This window comes from Ailuropoda melanoleuca, chromosome 8, assembly GCF_002007445.2.
Source record: "Ailuropoda melanoleuca isolate Jingjing chromosome 8, ASM200744v2, whole genome shotgun sequence".
NCBI lineage: Eukaryota > Metazoa > Chordata > Mammalia > Carnivora > Ursidae > Ailuropoda > Ailuropoda melanoleuca.
Genome location: NC_048225.1, coordinates 80174131 through 80199276, shown reverse-complemented (window position 1 = coordinate 80199276; position 25146 = coordinate 80174131). Strand labels below are relative to the sequence as shown.

The window sequence follows — 25146 nt, the reverse complement described above, 5'->3', positions numbered from 1 at the left end:
CTGCGAAATTGTAGATAAATTACATTGTCTTGCTGACATCGTTTTTTAAAAAATTTTTCCTTCCCTTAATACTTGGAATCAGGTCACATTCTAACTATTTAATCTGGGGCCTCAAACTGGCACACAGTATAGCTTTAAATTAAATTATATTGAAAACCTAGCCAATGATTCATAGAACACTTAATTGCATGTGAGTGTGGGGGGGGAGAAGAGAAAGAGAGAGGAGGGGGGAGGGGAGAGAGAGGGGAGAGAGAGAGAGGAAAAGAGAGGAGAGCGAGAGCGAGAGAGAGAGAGAGAGAAACACCAACACCAACCAGACCATTAGAATAATGGGCCAGAAAATTCATGGAAACTCAAAAGCCAGTGAATCACCATCATACTTTCTTTGCCCCTTGTGTACCAGGGACACTTCTGTTTACCTTAGATAATAATACTTACAACAACCATATATAATATAAAATGCTGGTTCCATGATATGTACTCTATGCTCGTTATAGCAAATCTGCATAAAAATTCTTTTTTTGCAAAAAAATTCTTTAAGTTGAAAATTATTATTCTGTTTTATGGATGGGAAAATTGAGCCTCCATAGCCATTAAGTAACTTGCTCAAGGTCACTCAACTTCATCTCAGGGTAGGTTGCCTCTTAGGTTCTCTCACTTGCATGATGAGTAGTTACTGTTTGCTACCAATCCCTGCGGACTACACACCGAAAACTGAAATGTGCATATGTCACCTGGGCTAAGGCAGTCCTCAACATAAAACTGACAAGCCCTGAGTTCAACAGTCAACTTGAAAAGAAGTCCTTCTGACACTATGCCCTCACAGTCCAGTCTTCTATGCTGCCCTTGTATCAACAGCACTTTTCCAGACTACTGCTGAAGGACCAATCAAAGCATAAAGTTCGAGTCCACAGGCCCACCCTTAACCCCAAACACAACATCCTCTTTTTTTTTTTTTGGTCCTCACATCCAAAAAAAATCAGGGTTGAATTCAATTTAGCCAATTTCAAAGTTTTATTCAGGCAGGGCACTGTGCAAGGCAGGGTCCGAGATCCAAACCTGAGTAAGCTAGTGCTTCCGGGGCCACCAGGTAGAGATGTGAAGTTGTGTCTTGCTCAAGGTTGCTTGATCCCAGGGGTGAATGTGAGGAGAAATCAAGGCCAGTCGATTTTTCTAGCCAAGGTCTCTGATGCTTGTTTGCTTTCACTCGGACAAAGGGATGCTGTTTTCTCCGCACAAAAGTCACCAAATGACCTAGTGGAGTTAAGGTCACTTGCCATCAAAGAGTTTACAGTTGCTTTGGGAGGAAAGACAAGAACACAGCCAACAGAACACCAGTCATCTAGACCGACTATCCTAACAGAGGACAGTAAGGGGTCAGGGATTCAATAAATCTCATCAAAGAGGGGAATGAAGCAGAGCTTTGTGAAATTGGAGAATGGGAAAAAGGACTGAGGAAATGAAGTCTGGGACATGAGGAGACAAAGGGAAAGCCGTCCAGGGTAGGGAACAGCATGAGCAAAAGCAGGAGGCTCAGAGGCCAGAGAGGCATTCTCTTCGACAGGGGGAAGGAGCCCTGGTTCAGAAACAGTGGGAAGTCAGTGCAGTGGGTTGGCTGGGCTGAGATCGGTTTGACCATTAAGGACATGCAGTGTAGTCTATGAAGTTGTTTCGCTGAGTCATGGTGACTTGATGAGAGCTGAGGAATGATGTGGACTCCGTGTGCTAGTGGAAGAGGCAGGAGAGGGGACCTTGCCTGGTGACATCACCATGGCCTGTTGAGGAGGTGATGGCAGCCAGGGGGGAAGCAGGGCCAGTGGGAAGGAGGATGACAGGTGTTGAGAGTTACAAAGGAGATGGGATGGATTATATGCAAGCACAGAGAAGCTGGTGTAGGAAACGCTTTCCCTCTGAGGACTAGCCAGGGCCATTATTGTGGCCAAGGAGACCCTCCATGAGCCCTCCTGATGGCACCATCCCTCTCCCTCATTTTGCCCTGGCCACATCGGCCTCAGTGCTCTTCTGCAAACACACTGAGTTCTGTCCGTGCTCACACACACTGCTCCCTGTGCAGGCTCATCTCTCTGGGGATTCATTGGGCTTCCTCGCTTTCCTCATGCCTCCGAGAAGCATGCTCAGACCATCGTAGCACCTCTCTGCCCCTGGCCACTCCTGGCCACCTTACCACTCCTCAGTTTCCTTTGTGGCACTCCTCACCAGGAGACATACGTATTTCTGGCTTTATTGTCTGTCTCCCACTTCTTTCCAAGCTCCACGAGGGCGGGGACTGCTTTGTTCACTACTGTATCCCTAGTGCCTGACACAGACTAGGTGCTCCACAAATAGTTACTAAATAAAACAATATCAGCAGCTGTAGGAGTATTTTTTGCTTCACGAAGGTCACAGCAGTGACCTAGGAGATAGTTCTTTAGTATTAGACTGACTCACGACAAAGCAGGATAACTCACGGAGGAGAATGCTGCGTGCACAATCAGTCTCTCAGAGACCTTTTCACGACTGAGCACCTACAAAACTAAGTACTGTGCTTTCTGTGTGCAGTTCCCCAGGAGGGAGCTGTGCTAATTCAGCATGGTGGGTTAATGCACACAGCTTGGAGCCAGACTTTCAGGGTCTGAATCCTGACTCTGCCATTTCTTAGCTCTGCTGCCTTGGGCCTCTCTGTACCTCTCTGAATACTTCTCATGTCTCATTTTTGTTAAGTGTTTCCCTGCTCTTCAGTCACTGTCTGACTTCCTAAAGTGAAGGTCCCAGTGGTGACTCTGTTACCTGACCTGTTATATATAATTGCATAGGCTTAATGGAAACTATGTGCCAGTAAGAGACCTTTTTATTTGCTTTTGATTTCTGGTTTGAGGTTTCTGGATGTATAAATCTGTAGATGATTTATTAAATTTAAACGCTCCTAAATAAAAATAATATAATCCGAATACTCAGCTGAGCATCATGTGCCCTTACTTCGACCATGGGACACAAGTGTCAGGGCAAAAAAATAAAATGCCCAAAGCATATTTTAAAAGCAAATGTGAATAATTTGTCTGTGTGATATTCTAGAACTGTGCTGGCCGGTATGGAGCCCACCACATGTAGCTATTTACATTTAAATTATTAGAATTGAGTAAAATCTAAAATTTAGTTCTTCAGTCATCCTGGTCACACTTCAGGTGCTCAATGACCAGCGGCTGCTACACCGAACAATGCGGATAGAGAACTTTTCCATCAATGTAGAAAGTTGCATTTAATTATATTCACAGTACTCTTCGACAAATTCAGTACATTCAACAATTCAATGATTTTTTGAAGAAAGAGCCAGCGTTCCACATAGCTAGTGCAACCTTCCAGAGATATTCCAAATATCTGGAGCTTACCAGCATTTTTGCCAACTCCAGAAATTTCCCCATAACCCACTTCATTTTGCTCAGTGCCATGCTTTACCACCATCATCCTACAATTCATTTGCTTCTTTCTGAATCAGTAGGCTGGAGAATCTGACAGCCAAACCACACAGGATTCTCTTATCTTCCCTGTCCTGAGAATAAAATCATCATGGCGCACATCTCAGAGACCCTGTAATGTCTGAGCATCACCGTGTTTGGGGATTTGGAGGGTCTTTACAAGCCATTCATGGCAGTTCCTTCATCTTCTTCGCCGGCGAACTTCCTAACAGAGGAGTCTATACACGTCACTTCCATCAATCATTGTTTGACTTCTTCCTGTCTACATTGTTCAGGCACTGTGCTGGGCATTGCCCTACAAAGGTAGATATTTAGGAAACTGAGGCTCAGAGAGGTTAAGTAACTAGATGACAGATCTAGTTAGTGGTAGAATCAGAATTCAAATTCAGATTTGCAAGGCTCAAAAGCTTGCCCCTTACAAATCACCATGCTGCTGCCCCTAGATTATGAGTTACTAATGCATCGTATGTATTGCCCCTCAAGGTCCAGACTCAGTCATCCATGCTCTCAGCCTCCCTGTAGCAGACCACGTATCAAAGTGGAAAAAGCATTAGCCGTGTTGAATTAATAAGCAGTATTTCCCAGAACGGAGGCTACTTGGACATTTTAAGTAGCTATGGGATCGCTCTTTTTTTTTTTTTAAAGATTTTTTATTTATTTATGTGACAGCCAGCCAGCGGAGAGGGAACACAAGCAGGGGGAGTGGGAGAGGAAGAAGCAGGCTCCCAGCGGCGGAGCCCGATGTGAGACTCGATCCCGGAACGCCAGGATCACGCCCTGAGCCGAAGGCAGACGCCTAATGACATGAGCCACCCAGGCGCCCCAGGATCGCTCTTATAGGTCATTCTCAAGGTATTGATTCACCACCAACAAAGTCATTCCTTGGATGTCATTTGTGTCCTAACGCAACTTGCCTTAATATTCAGAAGCCACTCTAACCTGTGCAAATGGAGTTGCAGTATGGGGAAATTCTCTAACTTTTACAGCTTTTTGTGAGACTTAAATTTATGACTTGTATGTGTATAAACATTTTTAAAAAGGCAATTTCCTTCTGATAGCGCTACCTAATGGGGAAGAAAGGCAAATTAATTGGTAATCATTAAAAAGTCAACACTCTCCCTTCATATATTCATTATAAGTTTTTTGCATTTGAATAAACGACTTTCATGTGGACAAAGAAAAGGAAGCTTGTCTATATTAAATTATCCTTAGAAGGAAATTTGATTCAAAGAATATGAGCAAGTTGTAATTACTCTGGACTTTCAGGGTTTAGAAATGTTTTTATTATACTGATTTGTTAACCAGACTTGCAGATTCTCTTAAGAATGTTCCCTGTCATTGTCACACCAGTTCTTACTAGTATCAGTATAGGCAATGCAACCTGAACATCTAGTGGCAGGATCAAGAAAAAGAAATCAAAGAGATCATCAGCAAGTTGTTGAATGTAGCCGATCACACACACTTCCTAATGAGTTGACCACCAGACTGAATTCTGACCAGAAAATGTGCATTCAAGCCCAGGTAGACTCAGACTATGGCAGATTTGAAAATAACCATCTATTCTCTAAACTAGTCTTACCTCGTTCCGGACCCGAATATCCAAGGCATAGGTAGGTTTTATGGGTGTGGACTATTATGATATATAAGATTCTCTCCACCACATTCTTTTTTCCCAGCTAACCACTGGGCAGCCTGGAATGTTACAGATTCAGAATCAGTGGTCTTCCTGGGAGGACATAAAAAGAGACCCAAAGCCAGCTCCAGAGATGCCATGGAGCTATTTATAAGTGTAAAATCTTCTCATTACCTTCTTCCCCATGCTAAGCCCCTCATCGTCTGGTTGGCCTGAATCTAAGAGTAGTGAGTCTCCCAGCTGACGGGTGAGTCATCATGTCATTTAAGTTTGTCAGTCAATGGAAACCAGAGCTTCAAAGTCTCTCTCCAGGACTATCCCTGGGGAAGCTATTAGGGAGAAGGCAGCCTTGCCAGATGTCTCCGTCCAGCTGGCCTAACTGGCATGTGTAGGGGCATCTGCTTATACTCAGGGCCTGGCATGAGGAGAGAGCCCTGGAAGAGTATTCTAGAAGCTTTGCTCTCAGTTTTGTTACCATCAGCTACTAACAAAGCCACAAGGAAACCAATGAGTACCTTGAAACATAAACAGGTAAAAAGACATTTAACTCTCCCATTTCAACTGAGTATGGGTTCACCCTGGGCCTAGTGGAAAGCATCATGTAGTGGAAAGCACACTGCATTTGGGGAACAGAAAACTTGGATTCCCATCCCAAGTTGAACTTAGTTATATGAAAAATTTTTCAATAACCTTTCTCACGCTCAGTGTCTCCATCCGTAAAATGGAAACAAACTGGTTTTGTCTGGGTAGCAATAAAGCATAAGAAAGCAATTTGTGAACCGTAAAGAAAATGTCAGGTAACATTTTTTTTTTTACCCTCAAATGTTTGTTTCTAGTCACAAGCCTCTCCCCTAAGTTCCAAGCACACATTTCCACCCACCTATTCCATAGGCCTTACCAAATGGCTAATCAGGTGTGTTAGACAACCACCCAGCCCTTCAGGCCACCAGATGATGCCCAGCATGACCAGAGACCTTGCCAAACTGCCCTCCAGCGGTGGAAGCCTCTTCCAGTGGGCTAAACACTACTCTATTGGATACTTCCAACAGATTATCTATCTGGCCCTCAAACTGATTTTATCAAATAGCAAATATATGATCTTTCTTCAAAAGCTTGCTCTTCCTGGCTTCCCTTTTCTGTCAGTGATGATAATCTTCATGGGGGTATAAGTTTAATGCAGAGACCTCATCTTTGACATTTCTCTCCACTTCTCCCCCCTTCCCTTTCACATCCCATCAAACACCATTTTTCTTTTCCTTCTTGCATCTTAAAGTCTCACAGAACTAGGCTTAAAACTAAGACCAGTCATATGAACTTAAGGAACTTTCCTCACCGGACTGACACTCGCTAGCCTTATCTATGAAATGAGAATGTGGCAGTTGCAGATTTGTTGTGAGGATTAAATAAGGTTGTGCTGCACACTACATCGAAAACTAATGATGTACTAGATGTTGGCTAATTGAACATAAAAAAAAAAAAAAGATCGTGTTTGCCAAACGCATAGCCCATGTTAGCTAAGTTCTACCTTCTAGCTAAACTGGAGGCCTCAGTGATGTCCAATATCACCCAGCCTCTCCCCAAACCTACCTCTGTATCTTCAGCCCTGTTCTTCACTTTGCCTGGGCTGTCCTCTTTCCCATTTCTGTCCCATTATCTGCCGCCTTCTCAGACCATCCTTCAAACACTAGGCACCTTGGCATCCAGGAGTGACACCTACTTCCTCTGAGCCATAAATAACTCCTGGGCTTCACTTCTACCACTCACAAGACACTTGACACCGCGGCTGCGTGCTCTGCTTCAGCACATGTCATCTCTTCTCATAAACGTTCATGTGTATTTTCTCTACACATGCCATTTACTTAACAAATCACTTCTAAGTGACTTAAAGGAATGATCAATCAATTAATTGATGATGATGTCTGCACCTGGCATGAGCAAATGGAAAGCAATTTGGAAATGATGGTTGATTTAAGCAAAGAATAAGACACCAAAGACACTTCACATTTTCTGTGCTGATTTTTTAATGAACATCTTATAATCTTACAAAATAACTGGCTGTAGCTGTTTTACATTACAATACAGTAGATCAGCTCCTTTCACTGTGTTCCCAATCAAGCCATCCCCTTGGGGTGCTATTTGATGCACTTAATAGTGATCTCACAGAGGAGAGGAAGTGCCAAATCCAATGCCTTGTAATGGAGGGAAGGAAAGGAGAGAATCAAGAATAACTCTTCACTTTCATGTACAGGTTTGCCAGCTGCCCATTCTCCTTACTCTCTCCTCTCATCTGTCTGGTTGGAGACAGTCACACTAACCATGAGAGTCAGCTAGTCCTGGGCAACCTGAACAACCAGAGCCCCTAGTTACTAGAAAAAAAAAGAAGGAGAGAAGTGATTTTTGTAACAAAGAAGGGCCTGTGGGAGAGGTCCTCCATGACCCCATGGATGCGTAAGAGCAGCCCAATGCAAACCACCACACAGAGTGAGTGGGAATTGATATCTCCTGGGAATCTGTGCCCACGGTGTCTCAGTCCTTCCACTTTATTGTGACATGAGAGCTCAACACACTAGGCCCCAGGGACAAGGGCTGGAAGAGCCTGCCATCTCTGAATGGCCAGAGCTGATGAGGGCCGGCAGCCTTCGGCCAGAAGGGCTTTCCACACACCACAGAAACTGCCCTCTTGCCTTCGCAGGGCAGTGGTGGATTGCAGATGTTGCCAATGGTGAAGAAAGTATTTGTAAATGAAGTATGACAGAGAAATGTTCTCACTGTTCCTTCTGTGAAGAGACTGAGCACAGACCCACACTGGTATGAAGCACAGGCTTGCAACCTCGTGGGGCAGCTGAAGCCTTGCTGAGCTGGGTGATGCCCAAGATACCTCTTCTGCGGCCCCAGTCTCAGACAAGGCAGGACTCCCTGACACAGAGCTTGATGCGCTTCTAAGAATTTGGATCCTCTCCCCAAGAAAACAGTTTTACAACTTTGTAAAAAAAAAAAAAAAAATGGAGGATCTAAACTTTTCCCACTGTCCTTTCCATATTGAAGCCTACTACAACCCTAGGAATATTTATTCTCTTTTTGGGGTGCTAAATGTGAACCCAGACAATGAACAGTAGGTATCTAGGTTTCCCTTATAGCTAGAAACATAGAGGACCAGGGCTTTTCAGATGGGCAATCTCTGCTCCTTCTTTCCCAATGATGGTGCCACCTTCATTTCATAACCCTAGAGATAAATATGTGTATACCCCCTTCTTTTTTTTCCCATTCCAGAACATTGTTCTCTCCTCCATGAAGTCTGGCTCAAGATAGCAGTGGGGAATAGTTCCTCTTCCTATTTGCAAAGCCATTGCTTCAGTGTTGGTGGGAAGAGTAGAAAACTTTGGTCAGAGCCAAAAAGCAGATGATTCAGAGACACCAAGGTTACACTCTAATTTTGGCCTGTTCTTCGCTTCCATTGGAGAGGAAGTTCCGAGGGAGAAGCAGGCCTCCCAGCCCTTCTCGAGATAATAAACTGAAGTGTCGAGCAAGAAGTTAACTCTCTTTCCCCAAGGCTTAATCCAGAAATTGTTACCAAAAACAACTACAATAGACCATGTGCAAAAAGAGTAAGTCTGGGACGTAAATAGAGGCAGGTTAACGTGGTAATTTTACCCACAGTCCAGCTATTGAACAAGAGAGAGAGGATAACTACAACAAAATGGACCCTAAATAGTTGAAATTCTTCTCTCTTCCCACAGAGTGTCACCCTTGCTCCATGTGTTTGTGCAACTTGCTCAAATCAAAAACTCTAGGTCACGGCTATGATATGTTGTACTCGCATAGAATTTACCTCAGATTCTGCATTGCTTGAAGGATTCCCCTCTGATCTGTTTTGCAGACTTGGAACAAGGCCAAGTCTCTGACTCATTTCATCCTCCTGCCTGGGGCTCTGACTTAGCCTGGCCTCTCCCATCTCTACGGCCTCCTTTGGCTCCTCTTTCTCTGCCTGTTCTTCCATCTCCTCCCACTTTGCCCCTATGTCATGTCCATAACATTTTTCCCCCCCAGAAAATCAGCCATTGGTCATGTGTCTGTGAATGACAGCCAGGTGTAGGGACTTAGAAGGAGAGAGGGCACGGGCCAACCATGAGGAATGTGCGAGTTCCTGTAATCCTGGCCATCGGAGAACAAGCCCGGTACAAACTTGCTCACTGACTGGCGGATAAGAGCCACCCTTGGAACAGGTACACATGGGAGTGTAGAGAACCCTGGGTCTCACTAACTCCACCTGAGACTTCTGAGAAGTGAAAAGTAGTGAATATAATCTTTTTGGACAGATACACAAGAACCACAGTCTGGTTCTCCTGGCCCCAACACCAGTGGGTACTCCCACCAACTTGCCATGCCTCTTAATGTTATCATCCCAACCCTTCACCTCCTCAAACTGGGCCTAGCTTCCTGCTCATGAAAAGATGATCAGCTGACATGTTAGTATCAAGAACTCCATCTAATTTCTCTCCCTCTCCTTCACCACTTCCCTTTCAACCTGCCAACCCCCATCAACAGAAAGATGGCAGAACGACTTGTCTTGCTGTACTCAGACCCTCAGAATTCATTTTGGATGTGAACTTCACAGCAGCATGTGTGGAACAATGTATAATTTTTAGCTTAGTAGACAGCAAAAAATATAATATATATAATATATTTATATAATTATGTTTAAATACTTATAAAGAATTAATAACTAACCTCATTATTACTAAAGGAGACTACACAAAAGAAAGGGAGCCGGCTTAGAGTAGACGAGCCCCGAAAGATGGCAATCCATTCAAAATGAGTGTTAACAGAGTGTCCCTGGCAACTTCTCTTCTAGTATTTTGGTATTGGTTTACAAGTTGGGTGGGGATGAATAGTTGGCGGGGTGCAGAGTTGGGAGCAGGGCAAGAGTTGAGGAAGGGGTTGAATAGAATATAAATGGGGGAGGAAGGTCCTTGTATATCTATCATATTTCTCCTTCCACTTTTAATCAACTGACTCTTTGAAGAAAACTCTGCCTGTGATTCTTCCCTATTTGGGCTCCCTGATGCAACGGCTGGCACCTATAAACATTCTCCCGCATGTCTACAAGATCCTCACGTTCCTCCTCCTTCCTTCATTTCACAACCTTTCTTCTTCATTCACCTTTTGTTTCCTTTTGTGGAGGCCTCTCTCTCTTACTGCCTCCAGGGCAGTGGAAGGAGGGGCTTGATCCCACAGTTACTGATTTTCTTCTGCCTTCGGGTCTCGGCAGGTGCATTCATCCAGGTCACAGTCAGCAGCAAATGGAATGACCTAAGGGAAATCAAAGAGAAGTTGAAATAACCCATTTTCTTGCCAAGCATCATACTTTTCAACCAGCTTCTGCTTTTCTAGCTTGGTCCCAGAGGAAGTGTGGTATTACCATTAGTATCACAGAACAGAAACTAACACTCAGTTCTTTCACTTACACATCATGTCTTTTTGGACAAGGTAAATCTTCCTTGCTTCACTTTATGTATGTGTGTGTGTGTCTGTGTGTCTGTATATATACGTACACAAACAGTGGAAGGACAACAGTAACTATCCCAGGGGGTGTTAGTGTGATTTAAATAAAATGATGGATATAAAACACACATTTCTAGGCACCTATAACACCTTTTACTACTACTTCTAATACAATCACTAATGTCAAGAACCACTGTTAATGTTTTGTTGCCATTATCCTCTTCATAAAATCCCTGTGTATAAGATGGATGTTAGCATTTCCTTTTACAGGGAAGGCCAAGAGATTGGATGACTTAACTCAAGGTCATGACACCACTATCTGGAAAACCAAGGCTCTGTAGGCTAGCTCTATGACTCCTCCTTCTTGGTATTCTTGGAACCATAAGATCATCTTTGCCATCTTATAAGCATGAGGTTTTGCCCATCTTGAAGCCAGGATGTACATTGACTTGGTGAAACAAAAGTTGCTCTCTACCTGTTTGAACTACAGCACCAATAGACAAATATATTTTTGAGTATCCATAACTAGCTTCAGAGAGAATTGGGCATTTTGGGAGATATGATGTAAAAAGTGGCAAGGATTCTACACTTTGGGCATGGACAATCAAGTGAGGTAAAAATAGATAAGCACAGATATCATGTAATAGTCCAAGCACACTGAAAAGATGGGCTTGGTCACTGGGCAAGAGGGTTGGAAAATGGGTGGTGTTATTTTGGGAAATTTTCCAGCATATTTTCACATATGAGGTAAAATGTGACTTAGGGGGATGAAGTGCCTTTAAAAATTGTATTTACTTATTTATTTGAGAGAGAGAGAGATAGAGAGCAAGGGGAAGGGGCAGAGAGAGAGAATGTCAAGCAGACTCCATGNTTTTTATTTATTTATTTATTTGACAGAGATAGAGACAGCCAGCGAGAGAGGGAACACAGGCAGGGGGAGTGGGAGAGGAAGAAGCAGGCTCATAGCGGAGGAGCCCGACGTGGGGCTCGATCCCACCACGCGGGGATCACGCCCTGAGCCGAAGGCAGACGCCTAACCGCTGTGCCACTCAGGTGCCCCATGAAAGTGCCTTTTTAAAAATTGTATTTACTTATTTATTTGAGAGAGAGAGAGATAGAGAGCAAGGGGAAGGGGCAGAGAGAGAGAATGTCAAGCAGACTCCATGCTGAGCGTGGAGCCACTGTAGGGGTTGAACTCACGACCCTGAGATCATGATCTGAACTGAAATCAAGAGTTGGAGAGTCAACTGAATGAGCCACCCAGGTGCTCCATGAAGTGTCTTTTCAATCCTGATTCTAGTACAGCCGGCTACAGGCACTGAAATCCATTAAAGACAAGCCCTAGATTTACTGAGTGTGAGATGGAGATGGGGCTAGAATAGCTTGCTTTCTTCTGAAGTGTCATACCTTCCTGTGTAGAGATGGGATCCATGACCAGTTACTTTCTGCAAATGAGAACAATAACTAGTTGACATGATTTCTGACCTGTTCTCCAAGCTCTTAATCTGTGTCTCTTGGTTTGGGATTTATAATTTTTTACAGCAAAAGAGGGCCAAAATGAACAGTGATTCAATGAGCCCCTGAGCATTCTCCATTAAATAAGTTAATTCACCTGAGTGGTGAGAAGAGTGTCTGGCACATAGCGAATCACATATCAGCCATCAGGTACCACAGTACTCAGGTCTGTGGAGGTAATCATGTAGGTGTGACTTCTTGTGAAGACATGTAGAAGGAAAGAAATACTATCTCTTGCATATTTCTAATTCATCAGATTGGCCAGCTAGCATCAAATATCTTTGGAGCACTTGGCTTTTTATCCATATTATAGCAAAATCTCAGCCTATTCAATTTCACAGGTTTAGCCTGAGCATATCTGCCAATTTGACAGAGCCCGGAGAAATAGAGATAAAAAGAAATGAGAAAAAGACTACTGCTCAGGATATGGTCTCGGGAGTGCTCCAGGTAGCTTGTGGTGGCCATTCGACATAAACTTGAAATATGCTTATAATAAACTATATAGGATTATTAATTTAATTATGAAGATTAATAATAACCAGATGTCACTTCATTAGTAATCCTGCCTCCTCAGGGGGTAGAGGCCATAATTCTCTGCCAGCAGAGGTGGATCCTGGACAATGATAAGCAGATGTGAGTCTCTGAGTAGCAAAGCCACAGCTTTTCTGAAGGAGTTCCAGGACCAACCACTAGAGAACTAGTGTTTTCTAACCACCTCACCTAAAATCACTGCCTTTAATCCTGTCACTATAGAAGCTTAAATGTTTATTCCTTATAACTCCCTCTTGATTAGTGAATAAAAATGATACAGAATGAAGGAGAACCAGCCGAAGCCCCTGCATTTATTTCTGGAGCCCCTGCCCTGTCTGTTACCCGCGGGCATGCTCACTTACCTTCTTGGAGGAGAGCGTAGAAGAGCAGCAGTCCCCCCCATCATAGCGGCAGTAGGCCCGGTTGTTGATGGTATCACACCATCCATCTGCTTGGAAAGGCTGGTGAGGATGTGAGAAGTCAGTGTCTAAGAACAGCTTCACTGGGCTTTGCGCTACTCTCCCACCCGTCCCCACCATAATCCATGGAACTCAAGAGATATTAGGGGAGAGCACCCGAGGGGCAGGATACAAACTGACCTCATATTCTGAGGAAGTTGAAAAGTCTCAAGACCATCGGACCCAAGGATTTGTCAAATTTTACCTGCAACACCTGCTTCTGACCAATTCTAGGGTCCAGAATTGTTCATTTAAACTCTTTGGTCAACTTTTTCAGCTTCTTGTAATAATAGGTCTTTATATAAAATAGGTTATCAAATATTTTCACACATTTTAACTCTGTTGATCATCAGGAAAAGCCTGTGCTGCAGGCAAGGTTGGCTTTAATAGAGATGCATAGAAATGACAAAAAGTGCCCTAGGTCACATAGCAAGGGTCAAGCAGACTTTGGGATTAGAAGTCATGTATCTTGACTTTCTGCTGCTTCTCCTGGATTAAGAGCCATAATGTCCACCCCTTCTCCTGGTATTTATATTCAGAGACCCTGGTAGTCCTGGCATGCTATGAAGAATAAATGATGTCTGTCCAGAATGCAGGGGCCTAGGGTTTGGGACACCAATGTCGGAACAGGAATAGTCTCACATGTACAGCTACCTAATGCGCAGCAGCTAGACACAGGGTGAGAGCAGAGGAAGTAAAGCTGTTTCCATTCATTCCTGTTACTGCCACAAGTTAACAGAAACCAAAATGGGAAAGGGGCCCAGGCCAAACCAGAGTTAATGGAGTGTTTCTCCCCAAAAGGGAATGTATGATAAGAACAGCAACAAGCGGTTAAAAAATAGCTCAGAAGCCCAATGCATTGTTTCCCTAGAACCACTCCTGGAGAAAAACAGTGGCCCACAGCACCCTGGAGGGCATACCAGCCAGCCCACCTATTCAATCACATTGGCTGCTTCCCATCCCGAGTGGATGCCCAATTGCGAAGCCTCAGGAAACATCTTGTGGCCAAACTCTTTGGACCACAAGACAGTCAGTAGACTTTTGAGTTCTGAGGTCACCTTCCAGTTTGCATGTTTAAATTACTTTCTCTCCCCCCACCCTCCTTAAATGTCAAATAGAGGGACTGTTCCCTATTTCACTGTGCTTTGATGAGATAGATCACTAAACAACAAAAAAAAATGGCCATTAAATAATTTTCAGCAAATGAATTACATCAGAACGAGCTCATCCAAATTATTACTTCAATGTTTTGATTTATTCTATGGGGTCCTGAGGTCATGTGAACATCATTCCAGATGTATACCAGGATTCCAATCACTGAAAAGTTGCTACTTGTGGGGTGGAACTCAACAGCTGTTCCACAGCTGCACAGCAAAGGCGGTTGAGAGCAGGAAGTAAAAATGAATTCTCTTTTCAACACAGGCCTCACTGGCAAAGATGAAAGGCAAAGATTGTGAGATGTGCATTTGTCTTTAACACCGGAGTGAGTGACTCTGGCTCTACAGAACTTGGGATAACTATACAATCAGGACTCGGGGCTACAATTACAGCCAACTAATAGTCAAAATATGGCTTGCTACATCCGTAACATCCATAAATGCCCTTGGGTCCTCCCAGGAAGACCAGATACATCTACTGAGATCCCCCACTCCCAGAGTTTTCTTTTTCTTTTTCAAGTGTTTGGTGGAGTATATTTTCCTCATCTAACACTGCATCTGTTACTTTTTCTCCAACCCTGACTGACTCATTGGCAAAACTTAATCTGTTCCTTCTTTATTTTTCATGTTATTGTCTATAAAAATCCAAAGAGCACCCAAAATACTTTTCTTACGTGTAAAAGTATGGTCTTCAGTATGGAGGATTAAAGGGAGATCTTCCTTTTTGTAAGAACAACTTAAACTTTTGAATGGATTAACAAAGGATCCAGGGGATCTTTCTTTCCAAAGTCTTCCCCAAGGATGGCTTCTCATCTCAGGAACACTAGGAAGATAGGTTGAAAAGAGCAGAAATGGTCTAGGTGACCTTCTCTAGCTCCCAATGGGTGTCTACTGTTAGAGCCTGAACATGATTTCTAGAAGCTGCTTCTTTTATGCTCTTAAAGGGTCATCTGGGAAGAAAAGGGAATTTATAAAAAGGGGCAGAAAATCAGAGAAAAGGTTGGAAAGACCCAAGTATTTAATTTACTATATACCTATTAGAATTAATTGTTCCTCCCCCAACCTGCCAAAAACAACTACTCCACCCTAAACAAACAGAGTCTCCTATGGCAACATGTGCCTGGGAAGCTTGACAGCTTGAGTCCAAAGTTACAATGGAAAAAATAGGAAGGGAAAAATGACTAATTGATCCAAAGTTCTTAAAGCATCTGAAGGCTGAATGTAGATTAGATAGAAATCTCAATAATGGGAAGGTGTCGGACTGGGGACATCACTCCTCGCTGCAGGAAACTTCCCCCAAGGGAGGGTGCTAGGCTTGGTTTCTCTGCACAATGTGTCCATAGGTAAATTTTTACCACCCATACGTATACCTCGTTTATCCTATAACATCAACAAACAAAGTGCTTCACATAAGTGAATTTTTCAAATACCTGTAGCCTATTTTTTTAGAAGACACGTTTTCATTTTCCATTTTGACCATTTGACAAAAGAAAAAAAAACTTATAAAATTCCTCTTTTCTTACCTTTTAATAACTTTAATAGAATACAAAGTCATCAACATGAACATTTTTCATTTTCTTTTTCTTTTCCAGGAAGACTCTCTGTCTTGGGCTACTTACCCTTTCATTAAATGAGCCTCCTTCAACACACACACGCATACACTCTTCATGAATCAAGCTTAAAATTATACCTGAAGTAAATACCTATATCTGAGAGAGAGGCTAGGTTTCTATTCTTACGATGCATGAGCTTGATGGCATCTATGGCCGGCTAGCTGTGTTCCAGGCAGACGCGGTAGCCGCATAAATGGCTGTGGGTCAGTGATGAAATCGGAAGAAGGGCTGTCAGCATATACGCCTATGTGATTATGGAAACTGTACAACTTTGGAAACTTCACAAGGTAAAGATAACTTCTTCTTTAATTTATCTATATTCTTTATGTTATTTTCTGTTTAAGGTTGTTCTGGAAAGTTAGGCACAGGGATGGTGGCCCTATCTGTTGTCTGTGGATATAGTCATTCATTCAGTCATTCAACATCCCTTATTTCAAGCCTCTATGTGCCAGGCATTGTTACGGGGATACAAAGATAAATAAAACACAGTTCCGGCCCTTGAGAGAATCCACTGCAAACAAGTATAACTTGTAACAATAAGTGCTAGCATAAGGATGCGGACAGGAGAGAAGTGCCTACGCCAGATTTTGGTTGGGGAGATTTGAAAGAGCTCTCAGGGCCTGGCTCTGCTACAACTAGCCTCTAGCAGGAGAGGTTAGGACTGGATGATTCAGAGGGGAAGCCTGAGAAAACTCGTAAGGGAGAAAAAGAGGGTGAAAATAGAGAGACAAGTGGTCCCAGACTGCCTATCACAGGGACACCCTCAGGAAGAGCTCCATAAACACTGGCTGATTGGCTGCTAACGCGTCTATTACTTCAATTACATGAAGAACATTTTGCTTCTACACCGTGCAACCGAACTCATGACCACATTGATGTTTTAGAAAGGTTAGTTTTGAACTTTAGATGTTCTGTTCTGATGACCTACAGGTTGGGATCTCAGCCAGAAGTGACTATCTGCCTATAGGTAAGGCACGGGGCAGAATCCTGATTTTTCATCTTGAGGAGTGTTTCAGACCAGGAGAAGATGCTAATCACATTCGTGCCTAATGCTTCACACTATTTTCTTTCTGCCGCATCATTTCCCATCAAAACCCTCTAGTTCTGTGAATGACAAGTCAGACCACATGCATTTCTTCTTATTGATGAGGCTGTATCAGGCCCCAAAGAAGCCCTTTTCCAGGGAAGCTGTGGTGCCAGGCCCAGTGGGGTCCTTGCAGTAGATGGAAACTCTTATAAATACATGTAAGAACGTGTGCTCATTTTTCTTTTTCTCTGGCTTTCCAATGAATGCTTGGCCTGAATCTCCAGCCTGATTCTCCTTCTCCATTCATCCCCAAGATCTGCCTACCATGTCCATACTGCCTGGGTTCCACTGCAAGGTTGCTCTTAGAATTTCACAGGTCGAAACTTGTGAGGTCTTTGAGGCCCCTCAAGAACCCTTGATGACGAGAACATTACTTGCTTTTTGGGTTGTTTTTTTTTTTTAAGGATCATAGATACATGAAATTCTAAGGCTGAATGGAGCCTTGAAGACTATTTAGTACCAAACTCTTACTGTACAAATGACGAAATGGAGCTTTAAAAAAAAGAGAAATGTCTTGTTTGTAAGGCGAGGTGGTGGCCATCCTGCGAGTAAGATAGAGTCTCTGGATTCTCGCTTTCATTCATCTTCTAATTTACTGGGAATGTAGGGCAATGTGAATTCCTTTGGCACCTCTACATAACAGGCTTGGGTATGGGACATTAACAATAAAGTGAACCCAATGCTCCAACACAGAAGCAAAAAAAGGGTTGTGCATATATCAATTCCCCTGAACCCCAACAGCTTCACTTCTGCTTTTCTCAGTTGCAGCTCAAAGTTTATCCCAAATAAGCTGCCTGGCACTATCACTCCTTCTGGCCTCGGGGCCTGGTCCATGCATATTTCCGTAGAGGCTGGTTTCCTCAGGAGGAAGCAGCACTATGCTCCCATCCCATCAGCAGATGCCTGCAACCCAGAAACATTTATTTCTGGGTCCCAGAAGGCTCAAGCCAGATATTTCTCTGCTCACTGCCATCAGCTGACAGAAAGAGGAAATGGAGCTGTTCCCCTCCTCCAGTGTTCACCCCTTGGGGTGGGAGGGTGCCAATGATCTCACATTTGTGGGTTTGCAACAATCTTCTTGGAAAATGTAAAATTAAAATAGATACCCTGAGATGGATTCTGCAGGGAGAGTTTCTTACATACAACCCCCTCTGGAAAGTCTCATCTGGCTTCCTGGCCCCAGAGAGACCTCCCTGCCTGTGCGTTACTATGGTATGTTTCATCCATATAGGCTTTATATAGGACTTAACACTCTGTACTATCAAGGGTTCAGAGTCCAGCCATCTCTATAGTACCAGCCACTAGTTCAATGTCTGATGTCACAAGAGTTTCTCAATAAATGAGTAAATATGAGGGTGGCTAACAACATTTCCTTAGCATGTTTTGTGACCAGATCCCTCCTTTCCATTATTCTTCTCCTATTATGTACAGAGCGTTGGCATACATTTATTTAAGAGTGGGAAGAGGCAGCAGAATATACCATCTGAAAGTTCTCCTTCTATAAACAATCTAAAAATGTTGGATAAAATTTAACAATATCCTCTCAATTCCAGAGTTACGATAATTAAAAGAATTATTATTATTATTATTATTATTATTATTACCACCAGGGGCCAAAAACAAAAAGAAGCTGAAACCAGAGCAGGAAGAAGGTAGGGAAAGCATGGCTGTCTTCAGGATGTTTGCAAATATCTGTCACCAAGTGGTTAGATTTTCACAGCTGATTGGGAATAGGGGCCCAGGTCTTGGAGCTCTGCAAGGTGGGGAATGTGTAAGCGAGGCTGTTAGTATTTTAATAAGAAGGCTGTGTTTGTGAGAACTGATATGGAAAGCCATAGTCATACCGCAGTGGTGCACAGGTAACTTGGCTCACTTGGGACTGGGAGATCTGTTCCTGCCTACCAGCCCTGAAGATTAGATGATGCAAATCCACTAATGACTAAGATATTTAGGGTCTGCTGGGTTACCAGATAGCAGTTGAAACAATAGACAAGCAAGATGTAATTCAAAGAAAGGCAATGAAGAGCACACACTGTGCTGGATGGGCAGAGGGAAGCACCCCTTTGGTGGCCCTGAGAGAGGGAGCCAAGTTGGGGTGTGGTCTACTGTACTTTACTGGCCCATGTGAGGTCATATAGCTTCTGTGGGGCTTCAAACCCCTCTGGCTGTGCAATCCACCAGACCCTCAAAAAAGAAAAAGCCAATGTACAACTTTATAGGGTCCGAAAGAAAAGCCCGATTATAACCAGTTTATCTCCGTCTGACACCAAAACCAAAGCACAGTCTTGGAATAGAAATAATCAAATAGTGCAGAAACCAATTCTTCTGAGAGAAATAGTTGGGATACATTGAGATGGAAAAAGAAAAGCATACAAAATAAGGTCGAATGGCTTCTTTTTCCTGTAAAATTTTCATGGGCTTCAAGGTACACAGGGCTTAATACCTCCTGGCCGGGAAAATGATCAAGGCTGTGCAGTCCGGTGGTTAAGAGCATGGGATAGGGTGTTTGGTAAACTGAGCCCACATCCCAGCTGGTGATTAAGAGCATGGGATAGGGTGTTTGGTAAACTGAGCCCACATCCCAGCTCTGCTCCTTACCAACTCTTAGATGTGAAGAAATTACTGGACTTCTTTAAGTAGCAGTATCCTCGCTGCTGAGTGACAGTAACACCGACCTCATAGATTGTTCTAAGGAGTAAATGAGCAAATGGAAGTGAAATACTTAGCCCCGTCCCTGGTCCACAGTAAGTACTCAAGGAATCCTAGTTTTATGAAGGCGGCAGGAACACTACCACTGTTTTTACTGCTGTGGGTTGGTGTCTGAGTTCCCTCCACAGAGACTCTGGTCAGAAAAACTTCAAGATCCTACCAGCAGCACTTCAGAGTCAAAGCCATGGATGCTCTCAGCCCTGTGCCTCCTGCTCCATTCACTTTCACCACAAATGCACCATCTGAGTCATGGAGGAGTCAGGTGACAAGGGAAATGGGTCTGGAAATTATAAAAACAGAGTGGGAGAGGACTGACTGGCTTCTGGAAGCCAGGGCTCTCCTCAAAACCAGAGTGGTGACTTGAGTGTCTTAGCCTCTGAAAAACCCCAAACCATCACAGACACCTCTTCCCTGACGTGCACCACAGGAAAACAGGAAAGTGAGAAGACTCTCTGTGACTTACTTTTCAGCCAAAAACAACCTCCTAGCAGCCCCTTTCATTTCGCTGCAAATACAGACCCAGTGGTGCGCTCTCTTCCACCTCGCCCACAAACACACGCCAGCCTGCCTCCCCGCTGGCCTCCCCCTGGGCCCAACACAGCCAGGAGCTTCCGCCCACCCCAAGCCACAGGTAGGTGGTGGGGTGGGAGCCCCGCGTGGTGAAGACTAGGCAGGGGAGCACTCAGGTAGAGTCTGCATTGATCTGTGCCAGAAAAATCAGATCTCTATTGGCTCAAAATTAGACCTCTATTTCCCAAGAGACAGAGACAGGACATCCCTCCGCAGGTCACGCTGTCTTAGGGGCTCAAAAACCAAATGAGGCAGCCCTCCTGATTCTGCGGTCTGCCCCGTCTGTTGGGAAATGCCCCAGCAGTGGGCCGCTGCTCCTGACGGGAGTGTGTCCTGGCCCTCACTCGGCCTGGAGGCCTCACCCATGCTAAGACCCTCGGTGCCTCTGGCCCTTATCTCCCACCCCTTCTGCCAAACTGCAGGAGATGACCGTGACAGTGCCCAGCACGCTGCTCCAGCCACCATCCTTATTCCTTCGTCACATCTCCATAATCACAAGGTCACCTCCAGGCCCCTCTAGGCCAGGGCTTGTCCCCATGTCCTAAACAAAGAAAGCCCCAAACCCTTCTTCCCCTCCTGCAACAGTCTGACTCCTGTCCTCCACGCTTGCCCTCGTCTCTGGAGCAGCTGATCCCGAGCAGCAGATTTGAGGCCGGTGGCTCCCACTCCTGTGCCGTCGCCCTCCCTTCCTTCCCGAACCACGCAGCAATGCTTCTCAAGATGCAGTAGTCCCAGAGTCCTGACATTTGTGATGCAACAAAGGCCAGGCTTGGGCCCCAGAAAAAAACTAGTGAGGACACACCATTGGACCTCATTGGCCTCTCCACGGCCAGCCTGGGGGGCCCACTGATTCTGGTGATTTGGGTTCTCTTGTTCTAATGGGGGCCGAGGAAGGTGGCAGTGGCAGAGGTGGCCGGGCATTTGGCTTTCTTCTTGAAAAGAGGAATGGACTCGCAATTGTTTGTGCAGGGGAATTTCCTGCTTTCTCTCCCGCTAATCGGAGCCAGCCTACTGTGTTTCAAGGTTAGAGATAGAAACTTTGAACACAAGAGGTCTGAACTCTGTAAGGACCACGAGGGCAGGGACACGTCGTTCGTTCCCTCTTCCACTCCTGCTTTGTTCCGTGAGCCCGTGAGCAAGGACCCCACAGCAGCACAAAGCCTAACGTAGCAGAGTAGCTTCTCAGTGAATGTTTGGTGAGTGAGATTCATGCATTCCCCTCTAGAAGAGACTTTCTAAACGAAAAAGGCAGAATATTTTCTGCTTTCTACTCCTCTTGCCTTTCCTCTAAGATAAGGTGCTTTTCCTCGATCTCATTCCCTCGCCTCCCCAGGTCATCTGTGCTCACTTTCAATTACTCTCTCTACAACGTCCCCTGAAAACGGCTTAGTGTGACCTTCCGGGTACAGGCTCACGAACAGCAGACCCTTACAGAAGCAAACTCAAGATTCAGAAGAATGAAACTGGGAATAGAAGTTCAGGCCACGGCAGCTACCTTGCTGAGCAGGTGGGACCCGCCCGGCCCCCGTCACCGCGGGTCAGCGGTCACTCACACAGCTCCTCCTCTCTTGGCCTTCTGCCAGGCCTGCACCCCACAGGACGGGAACCTTCCGCCGTATAAACCCTATTCGAGAGCTGGCATAGTAGCTCCGGGAGGCGAAAGAGACAAAAGGCTGAGGAACCGGGTTGAAGTCAGAGGTGGAGAACCTGCAGCTGGAAGAAAGGGCTGGAGAAGCACCTGGAAGAAGGCCCAGGGCAGATGACCGGGGTCCTGCTCTACTTCCGTCTGTCCCTGTCTTCTGGTTCTTTGGCCAGCCTGCAGCTCATGGGACGTTGAGGCCGGCCTGGGCTGGCGAGGGGAATGTTCTACCGCAGCCCGCCACGCGTGCTCACCCCCCGGCGCCCTGCCACACGCACGCCCATGCCAGGCAGCTCGGCATTTCTTGGCTCCCCACGCCTGCCTGTGGAAGATGACTGGGAATGCAGACTGTGGGAGGAAACGACAATATTCATTGTTTGGATTAAATATTTTTCTTGGCCCTCCTGCTGTTTGCTGAGCGTCTTATTTTTTTCTCTTTCCCCATTCTCTCATTCCTTCTCTCCTCCCCCCCATCTCTCCCTTTCTCTTTCTCGCTCTCTCCTCAGCAATCAAGCACACCAGAAGAAATTTCGAGGAGAAAGCAGACACTCCTAGCATGGAAGGAGCTGTTTAAAGAAATCAAAGCAGTTGACCAAACCTTTAGCCATTCTGATACCACACCCAGCTCTTCACAAAGAGGGTGCACTTTGGGGCCAATCTAAATCACATGATTTTGAGCATTCACAAGTGTTCCTGGGATATAACTCACAACACTTGTTTTCTTTCTCATTCTCTCTTTCATATATGCGTATATACACATGGTTACATACATGTAATATACACACAAAATACACACATATATATACACATAAATATTGTACATATGATATATACTGTATTCATATGTAAGATTTGTGTCATAATACACAATATGCATATTATAGATATATAACGTTAAAATGTGTTTTTATTATACACACACACACACACACACACAAAGACGTATACAATTTCTCTGAAAGCTCCTGGCATAAAGAATGAACCTAAAGGTAAAAATATTTTTATAAACTACAAGCCATCAAAAGGAAACCAGATACTATTTTATCTTATACATGGCATTTTCTGTGTATAAGGCACTGTGCTACAAGGGTACACATGATCTTACAGAACCCTCACAATAACTCAGTGAGGTGCGTATTATTATCATGCCCATTTTACCAATTAAAACACCAAAGACCTGAGCCACTAAGGAACCTGTCTGAAGAAAAGAGGCTGCTGTTGATGCCCAGGCCCGTGCCGTAATCATCCTGACATGTTCACACTGCCTCCAGCATCGTTATCAAATAGTAATGACTCAGCACACTTCCCGTCTCAGTACTGCACCGTGTCCAATCTCTCACCACAACTATGGGCATGCAAAGCCACTCTCTGAGGAAAAGTCAATGCTATAGAAATCCAAGAAAAATGTATCATCTAGGATATTTAAGTTCAAAACATATACTATGAGGCAGGCATGAGGCTAGCTGCTGAAATCCTAGGATATCTAATCAATATATACTTAGTGTGTCTTCTAGGTACAAGGCCCACAGTAGGTTCTGTGGGTGACAAAGTCTGCATTAAAGAAGCTTTGGTGTCATCAGCACTGAATAATGCAGAATCTGAACGGCACTTGAGACAACAGGGAAGAAATCACAGGCCATTGGAAGATTGATTCCCAAAGTAATTAATGACACCAATAAGAGCTCTAAGGTTCAGAATAGGAAAGGGGCTGGGACATATCAGAAAGGCTTTATGGAGTATATTGGATTAGATTTAATCTTTGAGCACAGATGGGATTTGGGCAGAGATGTGGGGAGAAAAATCCCAGCAGGAGGGCAAATATAAACCAAGATATCAGATTAAAAAAAAAAAAAAAGATGTATCTGTGGTTTTCTGCTTCAACTATTAATGGCCCACATTTGGAACTAAGTCAAAATCCCCATTCAGAGGAATCTAGCTAGGCCTTATCCTGAAGACAATAGGGAGCACTGGAAGGTTTGCTTTGTTGGTTTTGTTTTGTTTTGAGAAGAAGAACAGGATAAAAGTTATGTTTCAGAGGCTGGATCTCGGGACAGTGTGGGAAATGTTCAGAACAGAAGTGAAGGATCAGAGCAGGTGGAAGTTTACCTCAAACAGATCTGAACTGAGAAGAACAGAACTGGCTGGTCATCATATGGAACTGAAAAGAAAGCAGACAGAGGGGTATTGCGAAGGAAAATTGCGATTTGGAAAATGGTTGTATTTGGGTAGAAGACTGATGGAGATGAAGGTTTTTCTATGACATTTCGACTCTTCAAACCATGCTAAACTTTTCTCAAAAAATTTGCTCATTGACAAATAGCTAGAAAGAATCCTTACTAAATCTATGGACCAAGTCTTAAGAAACAGGTCAGTCAGCAAACCCTGTCCCAGCTCACAGTGAGAAGTTCTCACTGTTTTCTTTTTCCATATAAACACAGGCCTAGAGGGGTCCGGCCCATTTTCTCTCCTGCCTGATTTCTGCCAGACTCTCTCCACAACTTAGACATGACTGTTTTATCACCCCTGAAATACTCATGTCCAGCTGAGTTGAGGAATGGCAGGAGGGAGGTGTCATATTTATTCTAGAATATTTTTTTGCCAATAGTCTTGTTTCTTTTAGCTCTGGTCTAATGTTTAGTTCCTGTGTCTATGAACAGCTCAATTTGTGTGGCTTATTATTGTGGTTCTCAAGCTCACCCTGTCACGCCATCCCAGGTCGTCAATCTGGCTGTTCTGTTCTCCGTTATTTGGTGGATGTGTCCAGTCTCCCTTTGCCCCATATGGAACCTATTCTCTGCACAAGGGTCTTGTTTATATTCCCTTTATCTCGGGGATGCTTGTCTGTGTATCTCATTCACTCATCCTCTGATCGGCTGTTTCACATGTTCTCCACGCTCATTTCCCTGTTCTCTGATCCTTGCTTGGCAGGGTTCAGTGGCACACCACCCCTTCCTCCAGCTTAACACTTGCAAAGCCTGGGGAAGTGTCCCAACAGGTGGCCAGCGCCCCGTGTTCATCTCTTAGTTGAGTATTCTACAAGTCCTACATTCCTAGTTTATGTGTTATTTATTTGTTTTTAATCTTCCTACCAGTTAAGAAAAGGGACTCTGGAATCAGACTGCCTGGGTTCATGTACTTATCCCACATTTGCTACCTCTGGAGCTTTGGAGAGGTAACTGAATTCTCAGCCCCTCACTTTCCTGTTTACTGAACAGGAGTGAAATAAGGGTAATGATTCCTTGGTGTGCACCTGGCATAC

General features: G+C 44.3%; 1 protein-coding gene across 3 annotated transcripts in view; it reads right to left on the bottom strand.

Moving 5' to 3' along the window:
- Positions 1-7119: 7119 nt before the first annotated feature.
- The window catches only part of PAPPA2 (pappalysin 2), a 258494-nt gene continuing 240467 nt past the window's right edge, over positions 7120-25146 (bottom strand). For all 3 annotated transcript variants that reach the window (XM_019801273.2, XM_019801274.2, XM_019801275.2), the window contains 2 exons: positions 13017-13115; positions 7120-10416 (listed from right to left, as the gene is read on the bottom strand). In XM_019801273.2, coding sequence (XP_019656832.2) covers positions 10342-10416; positions 13017-13115 — 174 coding nt within the window. In that variant the 3' untranslated portion in view covers positions 7120-10341. The remainder of the gene's footprint in view (positions 10417-13016; positions 13116-25146) is intronic.